The sequence below is a fragment of the Alternaria metachromatica genome, assembly GCF_023757995.1.
Source record: "Alternaria metachromatica strain BMP 0045 chromosome Unknown scaffold_4, whole genome shotgun sequence".
Classification (NCBI taxonomy): domain Eukaryota; kingdom Fungi; phylum Ascomycota; class Dothideomycetes; order Pleosporales; family Pleosporaceae; genus Alternaria; species Alternaria metachromatica.
The window spans coordinates 994,140-1,022,014 of record NW_026055495.1 but is presented as its reverse complement, the minus strand read 5'-3'; the positions used below and the strand labels follow the sequence as shown (position 1 = coordinate 1,022,014).

The window sequence follows — 27,875 nt, the reverse complement described above, 5'->3', positions numbered from 1 at the left end:
CGCAGGGCTGCAATTGTGCGCGAAGGCTTTTGGATCGGTCTGGCCGTAAATAGTACGCAACAATGTGGGTCATCGTGACTACTTAAAGTCATCCTGTTGGCCTTCGCGTAAAGTCGGAGGAGAGGGATGGCAACAGGTGTAGTACAAGGACTCGAGGATAGAAAATTAGCGCTGACACGAGATCCATCGGGCTAAGCCCTACCGTGACCCGGCTTTTACATCTAGCCTCTTCGAGTACGTGTCAATATCTCACTCAAGGTCGCCGGTGAGGATATTATCCTTCTTACCGCATTTTTAAAAGTGATGAGGACAATTAGAGAGTTCCTAGTTGTAACGTGTGTGTGCGCGGTAGTGGCGAGTCAAGTGTGGTGGAATTGCGCTATCGGAAACCTCATCAATGAACTTGGCAACAGCGAGATGGTTTGTCGTATATTCCGCGTTATGGCAACGACCCGTAGATATGGTAGAGGTCGCTGGGCGTGTCATGAGCTCCTTCTGTACCAGGACAGCTAATCATGACGAGCAGCGTTTCATCGACCGTTTGCCGAGCTTTGCCGAGCGTGCTGTTCTTTGGTCTCGGACATCAAGAGCCGACAGAGGTGGAAGCCAGTTGCGCATGAGGTTTCTCTGATTAGTCCTAAATGAGGTGCGTCACGCAGCGGGATTCCAAACAACCGCTTCGAAATGAGGCTGACGTGGACGTGGCTAAGGGGGTGTCAACAAAAGACACATAGGGTGTGGTCTTGTAGCTCGGGTGCGACTCAGCCCGCTGTTCGAGACGAGAAGAGGCTTCAAGTTTGGCTCCTGGGCAAATGCACTGGCATTCCATGCTGTGCTCCATTTGGTACCGCCAGATCCGCCGCTTGGTAGCACAAGATCCGTAAATTCCACACTGGAAGATGGTATTTCATTAGCGTAGCTCACGCAGAACCTGTGTGGATTGTGGCTGTCAGAGTATTCTCAAAGTCTTGTCATCTGGATAATGTAGGGATGAAAAGGTTGAGAGGCTGTCAAGGGATTTTCGAGGAAAGAGGTGGTGGTTGGTGGATCAAGGTTTTGTTGATGGCTTGGCGGCCTAGCGTCTGACGTCACCACGCGACGCGACGCGATTGCCTCTTCGCGAAGGCTTTCGCGGAGGCGGGAGAGCTAAACATGCTACGTGCAACAGCCGGAAGGACACCAAATGACAAGATCATCTTACATATTAAAATCATGCCGAATACTTATACAGCAGAACACGCTTTTACGAAACGCCAAATACCCAATGCACCAAGCCCAGGTCTCTAACTCCGACAAAAGCACATCTAACATATATACATCCCAACACTATTCACATCCGCCTCTCATGTTCCCTCTTTTCACTCCTAGTCTTGCATTCAACTGCTCCCCAGAATCCTCTCATAAGCCTCCTCCACCTCCCTCGCAACCTCCAACAGCGTAACGATGACAATCTGATGCGTGACGTTCGGCAAGCGATCCCGATGCAACCCAATCCACTCCAACGGCGGCGTCGCTTCACCCATATCCCGCAACTGTGGTGTCTCGATTAACGGCGGCTCGAGCGGCGTATACTCGTAGCGTGACTGTGGCACATTCACCACCGCTGTGATCTTTTCTTGGCCGTCTGGTGACACGGAGGGGGCGCGGGGCCGGTTCGAAGGCATGGCGGTTGTTTTGTCTGAAGCAGTGGAGGGAGAATCAGATGCGGGCGCGTTGGGGTCGTCTTGCAGCGTTTGAGATGTGCTGATTTTGATGTTGGACTCAGGGAGGGGTTTGCCGAGGCGGGAGGCGAGGGTGCGGGAGTGGTTTGACCACATGGTACGGATGTAGGAGATGCGCGAGTAGTTCCAGCCGACATCTACCTTGCCCTCTAGGGAGCTGCGGAAGAGGTAGTCGATGTGTGTTCCCTTGGGTACTTGCCAAGTGTGCATTGTAGCGATGACTTTGGGTACGCGTAGGATGGTGCCGCCGCGGGCAGAGCTGACACTCGCGGACACGTCTTCAACGGTGAGTTCGGTCACGGGTTTGCTTTTCTTTGGTGTGGGTACTGAAGCCAGTGCGACAGAAAGTTGGCCCAACGTCATCCCGAGACTGGAGTGAATCTTGGTTTTCTTTTCCAGTGCGACGGCAAAGCGCGCTTGCATGTCACCAGCTTCGAGCATCAAGACCTGATTGTCTATGAAGGTTGATGGGAAGACCCCAAACCTGATTGACCGCAACGTGACCACAACGTCGGTATGTAGTGAGATTGGTGCTTTGAAATTGTCTTCGTCGGGCTTCGCGATGAGCTGGCTGTTTGATCCTGATCGTTCAAAGGGTTCCGGCACTGATGATTTGCGACGAAGGAATTTTTCGATATCCCGGAGAGACTGCTTGTACGCTTGTTGGTTCTCTTGGATCAGCCGTTCAATCGCTTGCCACAGCGCAAGACCCTGTGCGGCACTCGTAGCATGACAAAAGACGTGTACTTTGCCACCATCGAGTATAGCCACCAACCGATCTTGTACATCTTCACCCTCTGGGCGAACGTTGTACATCAGGAAGCCGAACTCCGCAATATCCGCCATGACGAAAGCTTGGAAGTCGAACCCAGTCCGGACGCGTAGCTGACGGAAAGCTACTGATGCTTGGATGAGTGGTGTCTGACGAGTGTTCGCCTCTTGTAAAGGCCATCCAATCGACGTACGTACTTTGATCTCATGCAGCTCAATGAAGCCACTAGTCCGGCCTGTACTCTCTATGCCAATCTTTTCCACTCCGACACAAAGGTTCTGTTCGGATGTGGTGGTCTTCTTGGACGACGCCCACAGGTTGTGAATGTGAAGCCATGACTTTCCGATAGATTGGCCCAGATCTAGGTCGACCTTCACATCTGCGATGGCTACGTTGGCGTTCCAAGGGAATGCAGTGGCGGCAGCAACTTGCTGATAGCGTTGGATAAGGTACTCTTGTGGCTCCGAGTTGGCGCTAGGTGACGTGGGCTTAGAAGCTCGGCGGATTTCCGGTGGCACCCAGATCTCTCGGAACAACAGGAAGTCCTGCAGTTGACGAGCATTGATTTGCAGAGCCGTCGGATTGATTTTGAGAATAGCTGATATGCCACTAGTACCGCTGAGATGCTTGCTGTTCATCAATGATAATACGATCGATTCCACGTCCAAGCTGAAAGTCGACTCCCGGGAGTAGACATGCTGCACAGTTGTTACAAGCTTTTCGAACGTAGCTGACGCAGCGAAGAAGTGACCGTGCTCCTGAGATTTCACACTGTTGATGGTAATGTAGATGTCCTCAACCTTGGCGATTGCCGTGACACGAGCAATGGGTTGACAGCTGAGACTAAACTCCTGCTTGCATATTCGAAGTCCCAGGTTCAGTCTGGTTCTGCCCAATATGGTCGTTGGGTCCGCGGTGATGATGTTGTCTTCTTCAAGTAGCTTCGCCGTCGGCTTAGACTGATCTTGGGGCTGTTGAGGTGATTCGTCCGCATCTTCGTCTTTTTCGCGGACTACGGCCTTGATGCTATCCGATATGTCAATAATGATGGGTACGACAGTCGGTAGTAACGTATTGGTCGATCCATCAACACGAAGCTCGGCGTTGAGAGAGGGATCGCTTCCGTCATCCATATATTCGACGCGTACAGCCACGCCCGGCGCGCGTAAGGCCAGACTGCTCTTCGACTCGTCACCAACAAACTGGCTATAACGTCCCTTTTGCTGAGCTCGGCCTGAAGCACCTTGAACCGGCGCTGCATCGCTCCCGTGAATGTGCACGACAGCTCCGGCAAAGTTGATGTCGGCGGTTAGAGATGCAAGGCGTTTGTTCCCAAAAGGATTCTTCCGCTGCGCGCCGGTAGTTGTCGGAGTCATACTCCAGTTTGCAGAAGCTTTCCGGAACTTCTTACCGGCGAGAGCGATGGACCGTTCAATCACATTACCTGGCAAGACAAAATGCGAATCGAGCTGGAGGTCAAGCGATTTACCAGCAGCAAAGAATGCCAGCTTGCGCGTGTCTTTGGTAGATGCATATGCTACGTTGAACACCATCTTCGGTAACAACGCCGAGTTGAGCGATCGCACCTTTTTGTTTGCCGATACTGGTACCATCTGCAACCGCATCTCTTCGATCATCAAGCGTGCGGCATCATCTTTCTGCGTTGAAAGATCAATCTTTCCAAAAGAAAGCACAAGATCGTGGACCTCATTCCTTGGGAAGGGAGCCACAGAGTTTCCGACAATCCAGCTAACCTGTAGGTCCAGTAGTTCCAAGGAGTAAGTTGATGTGAAGAGAGCTCCAGAACTGATGCTGTCAGAGTCTTGTTGCGCATCGCGCTTGACGCTACGGTCGCGTCGATGAGAGATTCTGCTCTTTGTATGTCGGAGGCGACGCAAATACTTCTTCTCCTTGGAGAGGTCCAGGTCCTTAATCTTGTCTTGAAGATGATTCATCACATCCACGACCGCTGACGCTGTGTCCGCGAAAACATTGACCTCCAGCCCTGAGCTTCGCAGGCGGTAGACCCTGCGGGCAGGTTCAGAGTCTTTCTCTGTAGTGGCCTGGAAAACCGCGCCGAACGTAAGATTACCGCATTGACGGAAGGAAGTCGCGTCTTTCAGATTCATGTCAATAGTGACTTCATGAATTCGAACCACAGCTTCTGGATATAACAGGATGCTCTGATCCAGGTCAATATTCGTAGCCCTTAACTGCACTGTGGACAGTCGGAATGCAAGATTGGCTGTTGGTGAGTCTGGGTGTTGACCAGGAGCGCTAGCTGAAATGTGCATGCCATGCAAGGTCATTTGCACACTGAACAAAATATCCCGGGACGAGGTCGGAGCTTTGACTACTGGCGATTCTACCGAGGCCGGGAACAGCTCCTCAATGTGTGTCTTCAGCACCCCAACATCGTCCTGAACCGCGTGAAACATGTGCGACATCTCTGGCTTGTTGACAGTCGCAATGAAGGACTGTATTTCTGAAGCCTGGACGTGTACCATCTCGACGATACCAGACGCCGATACTTTCGTCTCATTCTCAGTTTGCGTTATAGATACTCTTCCATTGAGAGGAGGCAGCTCAAGCGAGCTGATGACATGAGAGCCGTCTTTTGAGGTGCTGTAGAGTCGATGGAAATTGGCTTCGAGATCGTAATCGACTCGCAAAGTGACATGTTTGCCAAGGGTAGGGATGACGGCTATACGCCCAGAAGATCCTGTTATCGACCAGCCGAGTGGCTGGAGCACAGCAAGCTCAATCTGGTATGCGTCCATAAACAGCGCAAGCGAAATGTTGGGCAACTCGGTGGCAGGCTTGCGAGGCTCGTCATTGTCCGAGGTCTTGCTCCCGACTTGTTGTATGATTGTGGATTGTCGAAGGAAGTACGCAACCTCGTCTTTTAGTACGTTATCGGCTACTTCGATGAGACCCAGAACATCCTCTTGCACCTTCACAACGATCCTGCGGCTTGCAGCTGCCACCTTAATTTCGTTGGTCAGTTTGCTCTCATCTCCAGATTCTACCATGGCGAAGTAGATGCTCGGTCGTTCGAATTGCGTTTTGGCCAAAAGCCGGGAGTGGGAAGACAGTTCGCCAACAGCGTCATCCACATCGAGATGAGCTGATATAATCTCTCCTTGTCCCGATGCTCTGCTGTCGGCGTCAAGGAACGAGAATCGCATGCTGCTGCCCGTGTTGATGCTTCGAAGGTTGATAGTGTCTAGCGTGATTTGAACTTTGTCGGTCGCAAATACTACTTGGAGATCATGGTCGAACGTCGGCTTCGAATTGTGCCCTGATGGCGGACCAATGGGCTTTCTCTTCTCGGCTGCCCTCAGATTTTCCTTTTGGAACAATTCAAGTAAGGACTCTGCCAATTCACAAATTTCCCACTGAACATGTAGAGACATCTCTCCGGAGCTGATTTGGACGATGGTGGATTTCTTCGGGATGCTGGCGTCTACCAACATAAGCCCAGCAGGTTCCGTCGGAGGTAGCAAGACGACGTTCAGGGTTAATAAACCTAACGACACCTCGCTTTGTCTTGGCCCGGGGTCAATGATGAATTTGATCTCAGCGGACCTGATGTCGACATGTACGGGGGCAGAATCGGGAGTCGGAAGTGGATCCTCAAGATGGCCAAAGAGTGATCTCATTGCGAGACTCTTCTTCACATGCGCCAAATCCCACGTGCGCCACTGATCCCACATCGCGATGATCTTCTGCTCCGCATCCTCGGGACATGCCACATCAGACTGCGAGCAGTCACCGAGGATAGCATCCTTTTCCGATTGCGGAAGACATTGCCAGGTGTATCGAAAACGGGAGATGATCTTCCATGAGTCATGACTGCGCAGATGGTCCCTAGCAGCTCGCAGGGCGTAAGACGCCTTGGTGAGGAAAGCAGGATCCGGATGTTGGTCTTGTACGCTTGTGAGGTACCAGGCCAGATAGCGCAGTCGACCTTGCTGTCTTTGCTCGACCTCAGTAAATCTTGTCACCAGTTTCTCCGATAACAGCGTTGTACGATGGATGAGTGCGGCCAAGTACTCAACCTTTTTGCTTGCAACGGCGTTCTCCAAAGACCGAAAAGAAATGTTTACCGATGTTTCCTTGCTTTGCATCATCCACAGTAAAACATCCCTGATTTCAGCCTGTACAGCAACTGCTCCACCGTCGCCATGAACGTCGCGTTCGGTCACTGACAGGCCAAGCGAACCGAGAGTGGAATGCAATGAAAGAGAGTTCTCGCCAGCTCGCTCTCCCGGAAACTTCTTGATCCTTGCCGCTAAAGTCAACTTGTTGAGAATGAGATCGTACTGGTCCTGCCCGGTCTCATTCATGGAGTGTGATTGGAATGTGTGTTGGAAACGAACGTGTGTGAAAGGGATGCGGACATTGAACTCCACAGAACTGCCCTTCCCCTCTAGTCGGTTGCGATTCTCGAGAATTTTGGTCATCACATCTACCTGAAACTCGTCCAACATATCCTCAGGACGTTTCGGCTGGAGTAGTTCGATCAGACTCGATACACATGTAACGAACTCTGGTGTACAAAAGACGCGTATGCCTGGCTCCGCGCTAATGAGTATGCTGCTATGTGTGAAGCTCTCATCCAAATGCTTTGTCGACACATCATTGAAGACAACGTCATCCGCATCCCGAGCATAATTGATGGGAGGTATGGCAGGGAAGGTCGGAACATTCGACAAATCCGGCTCGACCCGATCGAAGGTAAAGTGAGGTACAGCCAGGCTGCTGGAGTATGCAACGGAAGATGGCACCCAGCCTGGTTTGGCATGTTCATCCTCCTTGAAAGGTGAGTAAGATCGATACCTGGCCCCTGCTGGGTTTGGTGATCCACTGAGCAGGGTTCGACTTTCACTGCTAGCCGCAGTCTTGTTGGCTGTCTTGTGTCTGACCGCGGATCGGATGCTGCTGGCGATCGACTTTGAGGATGATGAGCGCTTGCTAGTCGCACGCAGCCGTGCTGCCTTGGACGATGAAGCATTTGAGGATTGTTTGGATGACGTGAAAGAGCTGGTATGATGAGGTGGTTGGAAGAGGAAGATAGGATGAGGCACATCAGGATATTGCATTGCTGGTGTGCGCACATACTGACGATTGGCATCGTCTTGATACGAGGAAGAACCGCGTTCGTCAGTAAGCAGAAACCGAGTTCGATTCGTCCGCTTGTCGTGCATTCGTATGTGAGCCTGCTGTTGCGCGCGCTCCTCCGAGAAGTCCAACTTCCGCGTCAGCAGATTTAGCGACAAGGCAGTTTGAAGATAAGCCTGCGTCGTGACCGCTTCTTTTTCCTTGGGTCGCGCCCTGTGATGCGCCACGGACTTGGATGGGACAGCTGTGATCGTAAAGTCTGGTATTGAGACACTGAGTCGCTGCGAGAACGTACTTCCAGCAAGGTCATTGAAGTCGAGACTGATGGGGCTCGTTTTGAACAGCAGTGCTTCTTGTGCGATGTGTGCACAGATACTCACCTCATCGGTCCTCAGTCTGAGGTACGTCGCATCGTGAATCACCGGGACTTCAGTGAGAGGCAGAGTGTTTTCATCGTCGTCGAGAGTGAAAGCAAATGAGCGTGCTGCTCCTGCCGCAGTTTCAATAAACTCGGATGTGCAATCTCCCGATATCCTGCCTACATCAAAGTCCCAGCTACACACATAGGTCGGCTCAATTGGAGGGAGACCAAAAAGTCGATGTCCAAAAATGACAGTAGAGTCAACAAAGAGCTCCGTAGGACCACTTGTGAATTCGTTGGGTATCTCGGTGTCTGGTACCAACCCCCCAAGAGAGACGCTGATGGGACTGAAGTTGACCATCAGATCCATGTAGTAGTTGGTAAATCTGAGGTCTGCTGAAACGAATGGAAGGTCGGCTCGAATGCCACGCCCCGCTGCATACAGATTGGCTGGTAGTAGTGCACATGATTCATCGGCGGAAATACAAAGGATTACGTCCAGGTCGTTAGAAAGCTTGGCTGGTTGGGCGTCCGGCTGGGCTCCATCTGCAGCTAGGCTTGCACTTGGTAGCCCCTGGAATTCTTCCAGTGTCTTGAAATGCATGTCGTCGCCGAAATAGTTGTCTTTGATCTTCATAAAATGATGTATGAGCCAACCGTACAGTTCAAGACTGAGTTTATGACCTTGAATGTCCATGAAGAGCCTGTCGGTGTGCATCGTTGATGTTTCGTTCATCAAGGTATGACTACCGGTCAAAGTAAGTCCGCCTAAGTGAGCCACCTTCGGCGACTGTAGAAAAGTGCGCAATGTGTTCTTCTGCGGCATCAGAACCTCGAGACCCAAATTCTGGCCCTTGACATCGAACTTGATCACACTTTCAAGTGGCCGGAACTTGTCTAGAGGTATGAACACTTCTCCCTGTAAGTTTTGGCCCGACAGGATGACGAAGTTGTTGTCTTCTAGATCAGATGGGTTGTTTATTATGTTAGCGTCGTTTGTGTTGAGGTACAACTTGAAGTTGGAAAAGTCGACGTTGAGTAAGTACTGGAAAGGTACAAAAAGAAAGTAATCGGGTGGCGGTCCAGAGCCCCAATCAGCTACGAGGTCCATGATAAGGAACATATGATCTCTCAGCAGGAACAGTTCCAGGTCTTGACACTTGATGTTGAACAACCATTTTCGCAAAGTGTTCCACCCAAGAGGATTTGAGAGGTCACAGTCAAGAGCGATGGGACCGGAACGCCACAGAAGACCATGATTGACGCTGGATGAGATCTCTGTGCTTGCGATATCGACATCGACCTTGCTCTGGTATCCTTGCTTCGAGGCGTACATGTCCATGACATAATTGACAGTGGATTGCTCGGCTATCTTGACATCGATCCACGCAAACGGACGGACGTTCTGTGCACCACCAGCATCCCGACGCTTCCCTCTCCTGATGCGAGACTTGGCCTTGCCCTTGTTCTTATCAGCGCCAGACTTGTCGTGTGTGGCTAGTGTGTGGGCTTTCCCTTTCCACTTCCAGTCCTTGGAAGGCTCGCGGATTGGTATGCGTAGTACCGTATCTTTCTCGATACAGAGGTAAAGTTTGAACACGGTTTGAACACGGAGCTCACCGGCCTTCAAAGGCGTTGCGGGAACAGCGTCAACCCGCGAGCCAGGAAAGAACATATTCTGGAAGATTCCGCGATGGCGATCCGCCCAGGGTCCGTAGTTGATAGTGCCACCAAATATCTGTATGTCCATGCCATAATCAGGGGGGATGCTTCCGTTGATGTCGTAGGGGCGAGCAGGATCGATTTGCGTGCTTTGGTCGATATCATTCTGGACCGGGCCAGGGACATCCCAATAGAAGGACACGTTGACACAAGGGCAGTCGGCGATCAATGATGTCTTGGCGTATTCGATGCCGTCCCATTCGCCGTGACCATCGTTGGTAGTATCGTCCAGGTACCTTGCCAGACCCTTCCAGCGCTCGCGACCAGGGAAGTGCCATTGTGAGTTCAAGGGCGGATTGTTAGCCGTGCCTGACCGGGTGTGCGTGTGGATAGAATCCGAGTCGCGGGAAAAGAGACCGGCCCAGGTAGGAATCCTCTTCAGCCATCGCCAATGTCGCCTATGCCTTGCTTCCTTTTCGATGATGGAGTCCTCCGGAACACCCCCTGCTGCCTCCTGTTTATACTGCACAGCGGACTCGAGTTGTCCAATCTTGTAGTCGGGGTTGGGCTTCATGTGCACGACGGGATGGGTGACTTGGAAGTTGAACAGCTGCTGGTACACGTCGAGTGGCCCACAGGTGGACGCATCAAGAGTGCCGGTAGCTTTCTCAAACTGCGCGGTTATGACGGCCAGCGTGTGCTCGTTCCCTACCACGATGGCGCCCTTGACAATGTCGACATGGACGGGAAGGAGTCGAAGGAAGGCGGGAATGTCGGCTTTCTTGGAGCTTGACGAGGTCGATCTACCTGTGTCGGCTCGTTTGACGTTCTTGTCGTTGTCGGTGTTGTGTGGCTTCCTTAGCTTGACATGGTGGTGTTGCTCTTCCTTCTCCGTCTTTTCATAGTCCGCCACTGACCCTTCGGGCGATTTCGCATCCTGTGCAGCGGCCTTTGCCTTCTTCTCAACTGCATCAATGATACCGTCGTATGCGGGGCTCCGGTTGTACATGAAGGCTTCGATTCCTGAAATCTTGATGGAGAAGCGACATGGTAGCTCCTTCCGCGTCTGCTTGCCTCCCTTCTCGGCCTTGTCTAGATTCCCGCTCCGACTTCCAGAACGGCTCCTCGGGGTGCTTGGTGTGCGTTCGCTATCGGCCTCGGAGGCAGGGTCGCCATCGGTGTATACACCTGCATCTTTGACCCGGCGCAGCCAGTAGTTCCAGGTGATGTATCCGCCATGCACCAGTATCGTCTCGTTGTGGCCATGGTACCGTATGTCCTTGAAGAAGATGCGACCGCCCAGTAAGGAGATCTGCAGCGAGGTGATGTCGATGTAGGCGTCGAAGGTGCGCCAGGTGTAGGCGCGTATGCCGTAGGAGACGAGCGTGGCGAAGAGGCGGTTGAAGTAGAAGAGGAAGAAGATGGTCAGGATGCCGCAGATGAGCAGCTCAACCAGGAAGACCCAGTTGAAGCCGTCGCGCGGGTCCAGAGGCTCCGCAACGATTCTTCCCGCCATGACTGCAGCGCGTTGTGTGTAGGAGGGTGAGTGTCTTCATGGCTCGAGGGGGTAGTCGCGCATTGTTGTGGACGAGCAGTGAGGAAAGAGCGCCCGGGTCGCTATGGCGCGTTCACGCGTGGTCTTGATACCTCGAGACGGGTAGGGCGACAATGGCGTGGAAATGTTGGAGCATGTCCTAGGGACGACGGCGCTACTGGGCCAGGGCCGATTGAGGTTCGAGGCGCGCCCGGCAGCTGGCAGGATGCGCGTCATGGGCGTGTTGCAGGGAAGCGAGCTTGGGCCTGTGCTGCCTCTCCGCAAACCTACCACACTGTGGAGGGCAAACGTGCACAAGACCACCCGCTCGACGCCCGGCGCAAGTCGACAGCACACACCATGGCTGCCTTCCATCGCTAACACCACCGCCTGTCCCTCTAGCAACAACCGACCGAGGACTGCGACCCCAGTTCTTTCCTGTTCCCTCGCTGGCCCACGCCTCACCATGGCTCTAGGCACCCTCCCACCCGACTTCACGGCCGCCGACTTCTCGTCTGGCGGCACCGGCGCCCGGTTTGCACGTGCCATTATCATCGTGGCCGGCGTATGCGCCCTGGTCGCGAGTCTGGTCACTTTTGTGTAGGCAGTAGAGCTTCCATCTTGCATGACATGAACTGACGTAGCTGTAGTGCTGTCTGGTTACAGACGTGAGGAACACCTCCACCTACCGATATACATGTGTTGAACAATTCATAGGAAGAACTACCGCAAGCCGGTGCTACAGCGATATGTCGTCCGTATCCTCCTCATGTGAGCCCCCTCTCCAGCTGTCGTGTGTCATCGCTCACGTTATCAAGGGTCCCTATCTACGCAGGCGCATCGTGGGCCAGTTTGGTGTCGACCATAGCTGCATCCTATGTAGAGCCCTTCAGAGATGTCTATGAGGCCTTCACCATCTACACCTTCCTCCAGCTGCTTATCAACTTCATCGGCGGCGAACGCGCCCTCATCATTCTCATGACCGGTCGCGCACCCGTCTCCCACCCTTGGCCTCTCAATCTCGTCTGCTCCAAGATCGACATATCCGACCCGCATACCTTCCTCGCCATCAAGCGCGGCATCCTGCAATACACATGGGTCAAGCCGCTATTGTCTGTGGCTACCATCATCATGAAGGCCACAGGCACATACAAGGAAGGCTACATAGGCTTGACATCCGGCTACTTCTGGAGTGGCATGATCTACAACGTCAGCATCACCATCAGTCTGTATGCCCTTGCCATGTTCTGGGTGTGCATGTCTACCGATCTCAAGCCCTTCCGGCCTATGCCCAAGTTCTTGTGCATTAAGGGCATCATCTTCGCCTCATACTGGCAAGGCTTCTTCCTATCCATTCTCGTCTTCCTGGGCGCCATTCCAGATGATGTGCCTGGCTACAGCCCTGACAATCTTGCCGCTGCAGTACAGGATGCTCTCATCTGTTTCGAGATGCCACTGTTTGCGCTGGCTCATTGGTATGCCTTCTCTTGGCACGACTACGCCGACGATACCATATCGGCCGCCCGCTTGCCCGTCAAATATGCCCTGCGCGACGCCTTCGGTCCCCTGGATCTCATCCAAGACACCAAGGAAACCTTTGCCGGCAACCACTACGAATATCGCTACTTCGATGCGCGCGACAACGTGCTGGCACACGAGGAGTCATCATCGCGTGCTGCCCGCATGGCCGAAGGCATGAGATACGAGCGAGGAGGCAAGGGCAAGTACTGGATCCCCAAGCCTGGACAAGCATCGGAGCATGAACCACTCCTTAACAAGGTCACATCGAGCCGCGCCAGAGCCATGAGTCCAGGGCCGCACAAGGCTCTCAAAGGCGAAGGTGCCAAGTACGGTACACCCGACGTGGTCGAAGAGCCCAATCTGGACGCCGAGGAAGAGCGCTTATATGATAACGCACGTACGCTGGAGTTCGGAGACTGGAACGTAAGTATACATCCATCTGCAATCGTGTCTTATCTAACCTAGCTGTAGTACCCCGTCATCGAAGCCCACCGTCCATCTCGTGAAGACCGCATGTACGCCGATCCCAACATTCTGACCGCATCGACCAACCGAAACCTACTGCAACCCACCAAGGAAAACAAGCGCAGGAGGAAGAGCCAAATTCAGGATCTACAAGAATCTGTAGACAAGGGCAAACAACGCGACCAGTCGAGCACTGGAGAGTCATCCCGCTCAAAGTCCTCACATTCCAAGTCGCGTGCGCCCTTTGGCAACCTTCTCCGCCAGAAGTCTTCTTCGTCCAGCTCAGCGAAATCGGACAAGAGCCAGCTTGTGGATCTCGTCGTCGAGGATCATCAGGCAGAAGAAGTCGACCGTGTCAGAGCGCGTAAGGAAGGTGGTCCAGGATGGAATGAGGTTCCTTCGAAGCACTTTGTGTAGGTTGTCCCTCCGTTATCGATTCAAAGTACGAACCTAACAATTATTGTAGTAAAACATACGAGCCAGGCGAAGAAGAAGAGGTTCGAGAAGGCTTCAACCCCGATGAGCCTGAGCCGCAGAATCCAGAAGCTGAGCACAACCTGAACTACCCGTTTACCGAAAACCAAAGCGAAGAGGAACAGCGGAAACACGACATCAAGCCGCACATTGTTAGCGAGGCCAATCACTGGGAAACGCGCGATGTCAGCAACCAGAAGACCAGTGAAGAGGCCGAGGATCATCCCAGTCCGTCCTACGGCAGTTTCAGAGAAGAGCGCAACGCTTGGAATGCCGACTGATGACGCGATCCCGATCCCGATCTCAAGGAGGCACTCATTGTCAGACTTTGGGCCATCGATCTGTTTTATACCCAAGCTTATGCCACATATTACACCTTGCGATATTTTTTTCCTGCGGCGTTAGAATGTCAGCGATATCCTTGTTCAGTTAGCATAACTACGGCGAAATTCATCTACTATACATCTGACTGACAAGTGCAATGTACGGTCCGTTGTGCATTCGTTTCCGCTGTCATCTAAATCATGCGGCCAATGAACCAAGCCCGATCAAAACCTTCACCCCAAACGGGATAGAGGTGGAGATTTGCTCTTCCGCTTCTGTGGAATGGATACAAATCAGGACGAGACGAGCTTTTTTCGTAAGGCCCCCCAAGTCTCTCAATGCGCTGGCACCGGTGAAGATGGGTAGACTCTCCTCACTGCAGCCTCTGAATTCCATTTCTTGTCTATGATTGGATGAATTGACTGTTGATTTCTGCGTGCTTGTTTCATGAATTATGCATCTCACCAATTGCAAACTACCCGCTAGCATGAAGGTTTATACCAGGAATCGTGAGTAGATGACTGATTCGCTGTCGCACATCCTGGGATGCATGCCGGTGCGGGAGCGGACTTGGCGAGAGCCTCAGCAACCGATGGGGCAGGCGCACGCGTGATTTGCACCTTCCACCAGACCCAGGCATCACGGACCCATCAATTCAACACTACCCTCATATATCGGAAATCCGTTCGTGCGCGTCTCAAACAATGACGCTCGTTGCGATGCGCATGTTTCAAACGTCGCAGATAAAGGCCAGTGTTCCAAGGCATCCCCGCCATGTCGCGGTGATCTGCCCAAGGACGCGACAGCTGTGCGCATGCTCGAACATGGCGATATGGAGTAACAGCCCTGATGCCAGACCTGCCAACGAAAAGGGACCCAGCGCGCCACATGCCGACAAGGCCTCTGGCAGTTTCAAGCCGCAAGCGCTATTGCCTCGTCACTGGTCCACGTTACTGCGAGTCTCCGCTCTGCCTTGAGCGCTTACTCTATTTTCCTAGCCAATCACACCCGGCACCCTACCATTTCGCCTCAATGCGCGCAAGCCTCCACACGAGCTAGCTGGTGAAGTTGACAACCTCCATGGTAGGGATGCGCTGCCATTGGGCGCGTACAGAATGATCAGGGACAGGCCTCATCTATAACATGCGAGCCACTGTCGTCCTGTGAAGTGCGAGTGGTTCGCTGTTCCTGACGGCCAGACCTCCAGGATTTGCGCATTCTAGAAGCGAACCATCCGTTGCAGGACAACACATTCGTCGACAGGCTGCGACTTTATCCGAATGGTTCGCGCAGTCAGCCTTCCCTCTCTCATCCTTACCCTTTCCTCCAACCTTCTTCTATTACTCTCTTCTAGTATCTGTTAGTCTTTGCTTTTGCCTGCTTCAGGCACCACATTCTCTGTCACGCTTCTTGTTCGACTGCTTTTGATCATTTTGATGATGGGTTATTAGCTGTACTGGTCTACAGCGTGAAAAGAAGATGAATTACGGGAATATGCAAGAGAAGGAACCCAGGTCCCCATGGCTGGCCATCAAGTTTGGATGCTGTGCATCAAAAGAGGATTTTGTGGACGATGGGAGAAATGCGCTCAGGGCCGCTGGTAAGTTCGATCCCTTCTTCGACTCTCCATCCTCACAACTGTCTTTTCACTTTGCGCTCTCTTTTCTGCGGTCGTCTCTACAGATTCCTGCCTCGATCATAGCAGTCTGCTGTCCGTTGGTTCCCAACTCCAACGTTCTTGTTGAGAAGCACCATGCCACTCGCTTACGCTCTCCTTAATCTGCTTGATGCACGACTATACCCGGGCGATGCTCCAACAGACATCCAATATGTTGGAGCCGCATAGGGCAATCCCGATTGATCCAACATAACGCTAACGTCTTGATGCATAGGGGAGACTGATATGCGCATATGCTACGAGCAACCGCGTCCCGTACCCCAACCTTGCGCGGAGCCAACACTTCAACGCCCATCGACAAGTCAGTCGGTGAGCCGCCATGTCTCGCAATGGGTTTCCAACAGTCGCGAGTACGCTACACGTGCTTCGTCTCGTGCAAGCATCTCGACCCTTGCGCGACCAAGGCGCTCCCATTCAAGGCCTAGCATCAGTCGCCCAACTAACTTTCGGCACTTTGATGGTCTTGACGATATGCCTTCGATGCTAGATGATGCTTCCGTGCCTACTCGCCGCCGTCGTAGCTTCCGTCCACTTGAGCTATCAATCTACCTTCCTAACGGTTGCGGCCATCTGTCCCCACTGCCTGACTTCGACGGTGAGGATGCCTGGGCTAGCCTACCATCGCAGCTGGAGCGTCCTGCTGAAGCCCATGTCCGCGTAAGGGACTCGCGTACGAGCTCTGTATCTTCAAACCCTTCCGCCTCATCATTCGTCATCCAACGTAAACCCGTCGGTGGGCCTTCGCGAAGGAGCAGTGTCCAGAGCCAGAAGAGCACCGCCACCCACGAGAGGAGGCTCTCGGGAACTACCATGGGTACTATGGCCACGCCCACCCTTGCATACTTGCCAGAGAACTCGCCGATTGCCGTTGATCAAATGCTTGAGAAGCCTACCATCCAGCGATCGCGCACGTCCGGTACCTTATCGCCTGCTCGTGTGCTTTCACGTCTCCCATCGCCGTCGCGCAATCGTGCCAACACTGCACCATCTTCTCGCCCTGGCAGTCTTCGCCGTACGAAGACCGACGTCGATGACGCCATTCGCGAATTGAACACCATAATCGAGGAGCGCCGTGCCAGCGCCTACCGCTCGCATGCTCACTCACCCGCACTCATCAACCGCCCTCCGCCTTCTCCATCTCACCACGTCCCTTACATCGCGCCGTCGATGCGTATGCACGTCCGTTCCGAGACCCTCTCAGACATTGGCTCTGCATTCTCAGCTCCTCTGGGCTTCAAGCCCCTCGCCACCACCCCAGAAGCTATCACGCCCCGACGAGCAACAATGGGTCTTACACTCTCCCCACCATCCTTCGCTCACACCGGCCCCTTGACCTCGAACCCCATCACGCCGCCACCACCCGCTACACCCACAACACCCATCGCCCGCTTAGGAGCCTGGCTCAAGCGTTCCACCTCCACCCTAGCCTCGAGCTCGCGACCCGCGACGCCAAAAACAGCAGACTCCTTCTACCAATGCTCGCCCTACCCTGCCCTCCCCAACACGACCTCCCGCCCCTCAACATCCGGCTCCCGCACTCTACACACCCGACAAGAAAGCCAAGAAAGCAACGGCACAGCTACCGTAACGCTCTTCTCTACTACGTCTTACGCCTCCACCCGCTCTACCTCACCCACGCCCACATCTCACTCTCTCGCCTCCACCGTCGCTACTTGCTCCCCGCCCCGCAAACTCCGCCGCGTACCTGCTCCTCTGACGCTCGTCAAGGAGAAAGAGATCGCTGCTGAAGCTGGCCTCTTGAGCGCGACGACAAGGAAGAGCGGTATCATGAATGTCAAGCCTCCCATGAGCCCCAACTTTGATCTACTCAAGGGCATGGAGATTAGTGCCAAGGACGTCGGTTTTAACGGTAGGGCAAGTGCAATGGTCATGAGTCCGGGGGCTGTTGGTGTTGCCTTCTAAACATCTTTCACCACTTTCAGCTTTTGCAGGTTTACTTACGGTTCTATGAGGTATGGTTAGGGGAGTTGTATGTTCTTGGTTTGGCAACGGAAAACAGGATCTGGGACCGGACATATAGGACTTTGGACTCGGCTTTTCTGGGATGGACTTTCGGATGGGTATTCTTGATGTTGTCATGTCTGTTTCTGATATCCTCTTTCTTATTGTTCTTCTTCTTCTAGCGACTTGGGCATATACCCTCCGTTTTCACTCTCCTGATGCAAGCTGTCTCGCTTGTACGGGGAGGCGGATGCCTGGGCGTGTATTCTTAGCTTCTTATAATTTATAGCCTTTTGCTTTCTATTCTACTCTTTCGGTTTCGTAATTGCTGAAGTGACTCCCTTAGCAGCTTCCAATGTTGTGACGATGCCTTGAACGGAGGAAGGGCGCTAATCCCTTTGGGGCGTAGTGTCACCAGCGGTGGTCACCCGGGCATGATTCGTCAACTGGTGTCGCATTCTACAACAGATAATCTAGGGTAGGCGTATAAATCGTCTTGAAAACTGCATAGTTATCAACATGTGATTGTATGTGTACTGTAAGTTGCAAGTTGCAAGCAGCTTCTGCTTGTGTCAATATGTCACATGTGCACCCGCAACTGCCCACCCGGGCATCTGCATGGAAGTGCGGCGATTACACTACACAGTCCCGAGCTACTAAGATATCGCGAAATTGGGAGAAGTTTAGAGCTTCAAGTGCCATCACGAGGGCACTAGGGGTGGCTACATATCATGTCGCATTTCACAAACAGGTGTAAGTAGAAGTATACATTGTCTTGTATCTCATCTGTTTGCATAGATACAATAGTGCGTATGCAGCACTCTAGGTATGCGACACGAATTGCAAAATAGGGTAAACCATCATGTGAAGGCGTCGCGTCGCAGTCTACCACTGCGCCTGCCACGTAGCGTACGAAGGACTTCATTCCACGCGCGCATCGTGATTGCTTCATTTTCGCCTAAGCAGGAGCTTGAACGCGCAAGCTCTTTCACCTTCGACGCATGGGCTTGTTTACTCTTACATCGATATCTTTTCGACAGCACTGTTGCATTAGTAAGTGAGCGCCCGCTGAGACACTTTGCTCACTGACCTCGTAAGATCATTAGTCTTCCTCACTCGCCTTACGAACACAATCTCGACTCCGAAATCGCATCATACCCCCCAGGCCGTATCCGTACACATATCAACACGATACACGCTCTCGACATGACCAATGATGTCGAGATGCCTTCTTCTGACTTTGAGGGCTCGAACGCGGATCTATACGCAATGGACCTTCCTCTATCGCTCGCCGGTGCACTGGCCGCACACCAAGCGACAGCTCATTCCACAAATGTCAGCAGTTCAACAGAATCGGAGAATTCAGAACTCCACGCTACACCAGAGCCTCCGCCCAGTCCTCCTTTCTCCAAACCAGCATCCTGGAACGCGATTGATGCCGCCACCGCGGAACGCCAGGCCAATATGCAGCAGGAAATAGCCGCACAAGAGCTTCGCGATTTGAAGCGTTGTCTAGACCTACGAGATTATGACAATCGCACCGCGTATGAGAAGATTCACGATTCTGAGCCGCTCGTTGTACCTAAACCTTGGTCGATGTCGGGGGTTCCCCTAAAGACCTGGGTGAAGCATCCCTATTTGCTTGAGGAGTACCTGGAAGGGGAGCAATTTTCCCGCGAGGCAATCAGAGTTCGAAGGGAATACCTTGAAATCGTAGACTGTGGTTCACCAGAGATCGAGTGCCTCGCCGCTCTGGAGAAACACGTTATGGAAATTCGGGCGTCGCGACTATTGGCTGATGTCCTGCTTGAGGCCATTCTACATGCAACGCAAAAGCTCATCTTGGAGATTGAAGATGGCGACAAGACTAAGAAGAAGCCTGTCTCGGATCTATGTCGTCGCCTGATGGCTCATGCGACCCATACAGAGAACAACAGCGAGCTCATTCGGGCTGTGGAGGCGATCAGTGAAATGGAACGAAGACATATGCCGTGGCGATTCGACGCCGCTTTGGAATCTCGCACGGAAAATCCGCCAACATCTTCTGCAGCCGCTCCACTGGATTCACCACCGGCTGATGACATCTGTCTTTCCCAGGAGCAAACCTCTTTACCACCACCGGATGAGAAATCCCTGCCCAAGGATCTGCGTCGGCTTAGTGTTAAATTCCAGGAGAATCTGCAATTACTCAGTCCAGGTAAGTGATGTGCATCCCAGCCCTGCAAACCAGCATACTGAATCTGTGCTACCAGGTCAATGGAGAATGCCAGGAAAGAGCCAATCAAAACCATCACCTAGATCACACAAGCCACTGAGTAGTCAATCCTCACGAGGAAGAAGTCACCACAGAGCCACCGATATAGGCCATTTGACACATCCTATCGTCATGATGGCTCGAGACCCGCCTTCTGTAGCTTCAAGGCCCACCGACGTCAATCACGCAACTCACACCATAATTCGTCCTGCGGCTTCAAGGCAGGCGCCTATCGGTCCGCAAGCAATCCTTTCGCCAGAGTCTTTGGTCGCGAACACTGGCAAGAAGCGTCGGGCAAGCCAGGAATTGACTGCTACAAGCGATTGCGAAACAAACCCGAACAAACGACCCAACAGGAGTGAACGCGACGGGAACGTCCACTCCACGCAAGTTGAGAGCCGCGATACCAATGTTGAAATAGGTGTGTCTATACTTCACACATCTTCTCCAGTATTCCACCCCGCTGATCAACCAAACAGGAAACACAGCGCGACCGGTGTGTCCTACACCGAGCCCGCAGATGCAAGCAGCGCTTGCAGAGGCATGCAGGAAGAGGGATGAGCGACGATTGAACGAAAGGAAACATCTGAGTGACGATGAGTCATTACGGGAGAAATATTGGAGGAGATCTGAGGGTTCAGACAATGAGGCGTATACGGAACACTTTGGAAGCTAGGCGGGGCTGTCTTGATAGGAAGGATTAGGTGTGGTGCAGGCAGTGAGGTCGTGGTATTGCGCATTGTAAGGTCGTGAGAAGAGGGCGAGCATCGGTATCATTATTACCGCAATCAAGCTCGGAAAGCTGCTCGGCTTCAACAGCAGTCTTGATGCTGCATAACTGTGGTTTTGTGTGTGCTGCTTCTCTTCTCTCGTCCCCATACGTGTGTACTTTGTTGTTGAGATCAATACACCCCAATTAAGGAAAACGCTGAACACCCTAGAGCCTACATTGACGTTGAGTCGCCATTTTGGCATGTTTTCATGGTCACGTAGGCTCTAGGATGATCAACGTTTTCCTTGAATGAGCTGTTAAGACGCAGTAGGAGTAGCGCACCCTCACATAACGTAACAATCGCGTCGAACCAGGTTATATACTTACAAGCCGTACATGCGTTCCCGTTCGCAGGCCGTCCAGATCAGTGCCCAGCCCACGTGCATCCCTCCCATTCGCCCCCATCCTCTCCTCATCCAAGATCCACGATCCATCCACCCGCTTCCCAAATGTACTCCACCGCCACACCTCCCAAGCCGCTTCTCCTATACCACGCATGAAAACCATCCATCGCGCCATCCCCACACGTGTCTTATCTCTCCCACCTGATTGACAGCCCTCCGCCACGGATGTCGCCGCTCAATCTCCCCAACCTCCCGCTTTCGAACCAATCACCGTCCCACCTTCCCAAAGCAGCTACAGCCTCGGCCCGCGCCAAACCAGGGTCCAGCGCTGCACTCCGACCAACCAAACCACGCGCGTCGCTGCACGCGTCGAAAACATGCACAAGATGTCAAGAGAATCTGTGGTATTGCCAAGGACTATCGGAGCTCGCGCATGACCGGTGGCATGTTGTTCGCTGGCTGTGATAGGCAAGTCGCGAATATGAGTTAGTCGAACGTGAGGTGGGGAGGTGTTTAGTAACGGATGGGTCGGACGGCCAGCGGCGATAAATGTCAGGAACAGGTCAAGTGGAGTGTAGCGCGATCGTCATTGATAGACAGCAGCGGGACCGGGTTCTTGGAACGCGCTTTTCGACTTGGTAGCATGATGGCAATGCGGATTATAAGAAGATAGGGCCCGAGCCTCAATTCTGGAAAACGCTATTCCGGTTCATACCTTCGTTTTTTACCGTTCGTTATGGCGACTTTGACGCGACTTCTCGCCCTTTCGGCTTCGGTGGCGGTTTCTACTGCGCTGACGATTGCGGAGATTAATGGGAATAAGTTTCTCTCGCCGTACAGAGATCAGACGGTTTCGAACGTTACTGGTGTTGTTACGGCGAAGGGGCCCGATGGTCTTTGGTTGCGATCGACACAGCCTGACCGCGACGAGCGGACATCCGAGTCCGTATACGTCTTTGGTCGCACGTTTGGTGCGAACTTGACGGTTGGCGATACTGTTGTTGTGGGAGGAAAGGTGGTCGAGTACCGCTCGAACAAGGACTACATCTACCTGACCCAGCTCTCGACACCAGTATTACAGGGGCGTCTCGGCTCTGGTGCCGCTGTGAAGCCGCTGGTCATTGGAAAGGACACACGCGACCCTCCAAACGAGCAATACAGCAGTCTGGATGGCGGAGATGTTTTCGCCGTGCCGAATAACGTCTCACAGATCAGCGTTGCGAACCCGGAGCTGCAGCCCAAGAAGTACGGTCTCGATTTCTGGGAGAGCTTGACCGGTGAACTGGTCACTGTCAAGAAGCCTACTGCGCTCACCAAGCCAAATCAGTACGGCGACACCTGGGTAGCTGGAGACTGGAAGGTTTCTGGTCGCAATGAACGTGGTGGATTGACCTTGACCGACAAGGACGCCAACCCAGAGGCCATCGTTATCGGATCTCCTCTCGATGGAACCAAGAACCCCACTGGCACCAAGATGGGCGATTCAGTCGAGGAAATTACTGGTATCGTCAGCTACGCTTTTGGCTTCTACCGCATCCTTCCAACTACCGCTATCAAGGTCACTAAGAGCCAGACGCCTGCTCTTCCTCCGGCGACCAAGCTTGTGTCGAGCGGCAAGTGCGATGGCATTACCTTTGGCGACTACAACGTTGAAAACCTCGCGCCGACATCTGACCACCACCCTGATCTTGCCAACCATATCGTGAACTACATGAAGAGCCCAGATATTCTCTTCATTCAGGAGGTACAGGACGACAATGGTCCCACCAACGATGCAGGTAAGTGCTACAGAGAGCTTTCACAGCGTTCCCGTTTTCCTTGACCGAATGTCGTACCCGGCGACGGGGCGCATACGAGCCGCACTCCTCTCCCGCGTCGCCCGCGTTGAACAGAATCGTCTGACATGTCTAGTCGTATCCGCAAACCTTACCCTCAGCACACTCACAGCTGCCATCTCAGCAGCCGGTGGCCCAAACTACACATTCACCGATATTGTGCCTGTTGACGATCAAGACGGTGGCCAGCCAGGTGGTAACATCCGCGTCGCCTACCTGTACAAGCCGAACCTGATTCGCCTCTACAAGCCCAACCCGGGCGGTCCGCTCGATGCCAACGAGGTGGTTGCTGGCCCGACATTGAAGTACAACCCTGGACGTATCGAGCCGGCAAATGACGCCTGGACAGCGAGCCGAAAGCCGTTGGCTGCGCAGTGGGAGGTTATCGGAAAGGCCGGCGCGAAGAAGCCGAACGTGTTCTTCACGGTCAATGTGCACTTTGGCTCAAAGGGAGGATCAAGCAGCTTGCATGGAGATGCTCGACCACCAGTCAATGGTGGCGTAGGTGAGTTCATCAATCTGAGTAGATTCGTGCAACAGTTGTTAACGATATGCTTCTAGATGATCGTCTCGAGCAGGCGCGTCTCACCGCAAATTTCGTCAAGGTACGTTGATATGTCGGTTGCGGCTCTATGCGGCAAGGCGGCGCGGAGAGGGGTGGCTGCAGCACGCTTCTCGTACCTTCGTCCCTCGGTGGTACCAAGAACGCCACGTTCGCACGAAGGGAATGCCCTTTCCTGCCCCTAAAGCTATGAAGTTGGAGTGTAGACGAGAGCACGGCTGACGTTGAATTGCAGGATATCCTTTCCAAGGACAAGAACGCCCGTGTCGTGACTGCAGGGGACTTTAACGAGTTTGCCTTCGTACAACCTCTCGAAGAGTACACCAAGATCTCAGGGCTCAAGGATCTAGACGAGGTAGTCCGCGAGGACGAGCTCGAGCGTTACACCTACCTCTTCGACATGAACGCTCAGGAACTGGACCACATGTTCGTCTCGCCATCCTTGGCTAAGAAGAGCAGGGCAGACTTTGAGCACATTCATGTTAATACATGGCCGGAGTATGATGCGCAAGTCAGCGACCATGACCCATCGGTAGCGAGACTGAACGTCTGCGCTTAGACGATGCGTTTCGATAGTTTGTTAGACGCGCATAGCCGATGTCCGCATTTGGTAATGCAGACATATATGTCAAGCGATAACAAGACCCTGATTCTAGATGCTCTCGCGTAACTGAGGATGAAAAAAGCAATCACTGTGTGTTGGAACTTACCTTTCGTATACTGCCAGAAGGCATGTTGCATGTGTTGAGATGACGGTACGCGGTATTGATACCATGTTTCATTGCGGCGTGGTTGGCCAATCTCTCTTCTACCATGTTTGCGAGGAGACGAGAGAGCACGTTCCTGATGCTGACGGCTGCTTACAACAAGCTAGGGAGCCCTGTCGCAGGTGGGCGTATTTTGGCATGCATTCGAGCTGTGCCGCAGCAACGCAACTAGATGATCGCGCAGCACGCAATTAGGAGCTGCGGAACGTTGAGATGGGTGCAAACAGGCAAGGGGCTCAGTCAACGCTCGCTGATCTTTTGGATCCCATCTGACGGACGGCCACGCGACGACCACATGGACGATCGGCTTGGTGCGCTGTTTGGCGTTTCTAGGCATGACATCGTGTGCGCCATCCAGGTGTTTGGATTCGTAGGCTATTCGCCGGGGCAGCGCAACGATTACAAACTGCCTGCGGTATCGCCGTGGGCCACGTGCGGGTAGTCCAAAAGTCAATGCAAATGCCGTGCCCAGATATCGCTTGTTAACGGTAGCCCGGGTTCAGAGACCGTCGCAAGTAGCCTCATACCAGTGCTGTCGCTATCCATGGTGCAGGGTGGTGCAGGGTGCTTGATGCTGCCATGCAAGAACCAGTAGCTTCCATTGTTCCGCTCGCGCCGTGGGCGTTGGACGGCACTGGCGAATTGCAGGAGGCCAGTGCTCCATTTATCCGATGCAGCCATCTGGGCTCTCGTCAGCTTTATCCCAGTAGTGGACAGCGGGAATTCCAGAGAGCACCAGAGTGCGCGACGCCTGGCGAGCGGGGCGGCCTATGTGAGTCCGGCCGACTCTAGCGCTGCCAAGCCACCCCACAAAACCCCCGGATGATGGGCATGGCGGGGAAGAGTCCGCTGTTTGATGCGCGCTGTGTTGAGAACTCAACACCAGACCGTGTGAATCGTGTGAGATTTAGTCGCTGTAACACGACGTGTCTATAATTATTGAGCGAAGCTCAGCGAAAAGCTTCGTCCTGCCGGCTGAAAAGAAACACCCTGTCGTCCAATCCTTATCCGCGGCTCCATGCGTGAGGGCGTTGTGCCAAGGTCTTGGTGGGCGTTTTTACGAGGCTTCGAATGGTCTCGTCGGCGGTGCCCAGAGATGCCATTTAACGCAAGTCCCGGTCGTTCTGGAACGCAGCAAGTTCCCAATACATGCGCTTGGTCCGGAGCGAAGAGGGGCTCTGCCTAAAGAACGATATGGTGGAATAATTGCTTTCGTAGGGGCCGCAGTGGCATCGGTCCGCAGTCCTAGGATAGGGATTGGAGTTGGGAGGCTGAAACCCAATCTGAGCATACGCGCTTCCTTTGGATCCGCTGAGTAGACGTGCAAGGTGATCGGTGAAGCGCGAGAGAGGGTGGACTTCCGCAGCGAGTCGGTTGGTGACAGATTTGACAAGCCAGAGGCAACGTGGTACCGCAGCCGATAGCGCCAAGCGAAGGCGCGTCAAGATATCGCGTCTTCGCCCTCTTCGGCGCCCTTACCACCGCCACGCTCGGACGCAACAGCAGACGGGCTAAGTCAGATCCACAATCTTGTCCCATCCAACCGCCCCATGGGGTCCCGGGTTGCGCTAGGTTAGCTGGTCATATCAACCCTAGCAGGGTCCGTCTCGTTTCGAGCGACACACCCACGGCGTTCGCGAGCCTGAGTACATATAGAGACACTTGGCTGCCCCTCTTGCGAACGTTTCCTCAGACTCTTGTACTCCAGTCCACCCTCAGGCACCAATCATCATGGCAGCCGTACAGCAACACTCCAGCCTCGAGGTCCACGAGGCCAACGAGAAGGGCCAGCATATCTATGCCAACGACATTGACAGCTCTCGAATCAGCACACCAGGAGATGTCGATGACCTGCCCGACCCAGACGCAGGCAAATCTGATGCCGAACGCGCCGCGCTTGTACGACACGCTCTGATTTCTTCATGCCGTAACTCGCTGACTTCTGGTAGGACAAAGCATTGGTCTGGAAGATGGACAAGTGGCTAATTCCATGGCTGTCGCTATTGTACCTGCTCTCCTTCTTGGACCGGACCAACATCGGCAATGCTCGTGTCGCGAACATGGAGAAGGAGATCGGCATTAATCCTAACAGCCGCGGCTACAACGACGCCTTGACTATCTTCTTCATCTCTTACGCCGGTTTCGAGCCGCTGACCAACATCGCCATCAAGAAATGGTCCCCTCGTGTCTTTTTCACGGCCATCATCCTTGCCTGGGGTACCATCATGACACTCATGGGTCTTGTTCAGAACAAGGGGGGCCTTCTCGCATGCCGTTGGTTTCTGGGTATTGCCGAGGCTGGCCTTTTCCCAGGTGTCAACTATTATCTTTCGTAAGTTGCACCCTGCTTCTCGAACGGATTTTGGTAACTGACAATGTTCAAGCTGCTGGTACAAACGCCAGGAACTTGGTTTCCGTGCTGCTTTGTTCTTCTCCGCTGCCGCGCTTGCTGGTTCTTTCGGTGGTCTCTTGGCTGCCGCTATCACCCAGATGGATGGTGCGGGTGGTTACTCCGGTTGGCGATGGATCTGTAAGTCTTCACGAACCAACCACATGATGCAAGCTAACATGCGCAGTCATTATTGAGGGTCTGATGACTGTATTCGTCGGCATCTTCTGTTGGTGGATGGTTTTCGACTTCCCGGACACGGCCCGATTCCTCACAGCCGACGAGAAGCTACGAGCTCAGCGTCGCCTCAAGGCCGATGGACAAGCCCGCGCCAAGGTTGGAGGCATCGACCGCCGACACGTGATGGCCGCCCTTCGCGACTGGAAAACCTGGGGATATGCTGTCATCTACATGGGCTGCCTGTGCCCTTTGTACGTTTTCTCGCTCTTCCTCCCGACGATTCTGCTCGGTATGGGCCACAAAGGTACCAAGGCCCAGCTCTTGTCTGTCCCTCCTTACGCAGCTGCCGCCGCCCTAACAGTCGCGATCGGATGGATCGCCGACAAGACTAAGAAGCGTGGTATCTGCAACCTCGTAGTCTCGGCGATTGGATGCGTTGGATTCGCCATGTTACTTGCCACGACGAACCCGAAAGTTCAGTACGCTGCCACATTCCTCGGTGCCATGGGTATCTACCCCACAGTCTCCAACACGCTGACTTGGGCCTCCAACAACGTCGAGGGTTCATTGAAGCGTGGTGTTATGGTTGGTGTCGTCGTCGGGTGGGGTAACATGAACGGTGTCGTCTCGTCCAACATCTACGATCCCAAGGAGAAGCCGCACTACCGTACCGGCCACGGCATTGTGCTCGCATACATGTTCTTGTTCCTTTTCGGTGGAACCCTCTTCATGCACATTGCGCTCAAGCGTGAGAACAAGCTCAGGAAGGCGGGCAAGCGCGACCACTGGGTACAGGGCAAGACCGAGGAGGAGATTGAGGATATGGGTGATGTGCGGCCCGACTTCTACTACACCACCTAAGCATTGATGGTGGCATCGTGTACTCGTTTGTTCGATATCCGTCTGCGCGTTCGGTAGTATAGCAGTTCTTCCAAAACTATAGCCCAGGAGAATGGGTCAGTTTCCAATCAGTCTTGCTTGCAAAGGGAATAGTGAGGCTAGTGATCCAACACCTTGCGCGATGGTCGTGTGAGAACCATACTTACTATTCTCAGGGGGAGGCTTTTCGGCGCATAAACAAGGCTCTCATGCGTTGATGAAGTCTTGGTGTTGAGAGTTGCCGTGTCGACCTCGGGAATTCCGTTGGAACGTGCAGCCACACATTAGCCGCATT

The 27,875-nt window shown here is 53.4% G+C and overlaps 6 protein-coding genes across 6 annotated transcripts; 5 read left to right on the top strand and 1 right to left on the bottom strand.

Moving 5' to 3' along the window:
- Positions 1 to 1,376: 1,376 nt before the first annotated feature.
- J4E83_002689 (uncharacterized protein) lies at positions 1,377 to 11,156 on the bottom strand (the record flags this gene model as incomplete). Its single annotated transcript, XM_049329632.1, has 1 exon — positions 1,377 to 11,156. The coding sequence occupies one exon, from the start codon at positions 11,154 to 11,156 to the stop codon at positions 1,377 to 1,379; it is 9,780 nt and encodes a 3,259-aa protein (XP_049191311.1).
- Positions 11,157 to 11,640: 484 nt separating this feature from the next.
- On the top strand, positions 11,641 to 13,915 carry J4E83_002688 (uncharacterized protein; the record flags this gene model as incomplete). Its single annotated transcript, XM_049329631.1, has 6 exons — positions 11,641 to 11,774; positions 11,825 to 11,842; positions 11,892 to 11,945; positions 11,993 to 13,118; positions 13,167 to 13,573; positions 13,627 to 13,915. 6 exons carry the CDS (start codon positions 11,641 to 11,643, stop codon positions 13,913 to 13,915), a joined length of 2,028 nt encoding a protein of 675 aa, XP_049191310.1.
- A 1,537-nt stretch (positions 13,916 to 15,452) lies between these two features.
- On the top strand, positions 15,453 to 17,559 carry J4E83_002687 (uncharacterized protein; the record flags this gene model as incomplete). The annotated part of the gene is made up of 2 exons (XM_049329630.1): positions 15,453 to 15,558; positions 15,851 to 17,559. 2 exons carry the CDS (start codon positions 15,453 to 15,455, stop codon positions 17,557 to 17,559), a joined length of 1,815 nt encoding a protein of 604 aa, XP_049191309.1.
- Positions 17,560 to 18,804: 1,245 nt separating this feature from the next.
- On the top strand, positions 18,805 to 19,803 carry J4E83_002686 (uncharacterized protein; the record flags this gene model as incomplete). The annotated part of the gene is made up of 1 exon (XM_049329629.1): positions 18,805 to 19,803. One exon carries the CDS (start codon positions 18,805 to 18,807, stop codon positions 19,801 to 19,803), a length of 999 nt encoding a protein of 332 aa, XP_049191308.1.
- Positions 19,804 to 21,704: 1,901 nt separating this feature from the next.
- J4E83_002685 (uncharacterized protein) lies at positions 21,705 to 23,924 on the top strand (the record flags this gene model as incomplete). Its single annotated transcript, XM_049329628.1, has 4 exons — positions 21,705 to 22,746; positions 22,880 to 23,308; positions 23,365 to 23,408; positions 23,601 to 23,924. 4 exons carry the CDS (start codon positions 21,705 to 21,707, stop codon positions 23,922 to 23,924), a joined length of 1,839 nt encoding a protein of 612 aa, XP_049191307.1.
- Positions 23,925 to 25,863: 1,939 nt separating this feature from the next.
- On the top strand, positions 25,864 to 27,562 carry J4E83_002684 (uncharacterized protein; the record flags this gene model as incomplete). The annotated part of the gene is made up of 4 exons (XM_049329627.1): positions 25,864 to 26,031; positions 26,082 to 26,464; positions 26,517 to 26,662; positions 26,709 to 27,562. 4 exons carry the CDS (start codon positions 25,864 to 25,866, stop codon positions 27,560 to 27,562), a joined length of 1,551 nt encoding a protein of 516 aa, XP_049191306.1.
- Positions 27,563 to 27,875: the final 313 nt, after the last annotated feature.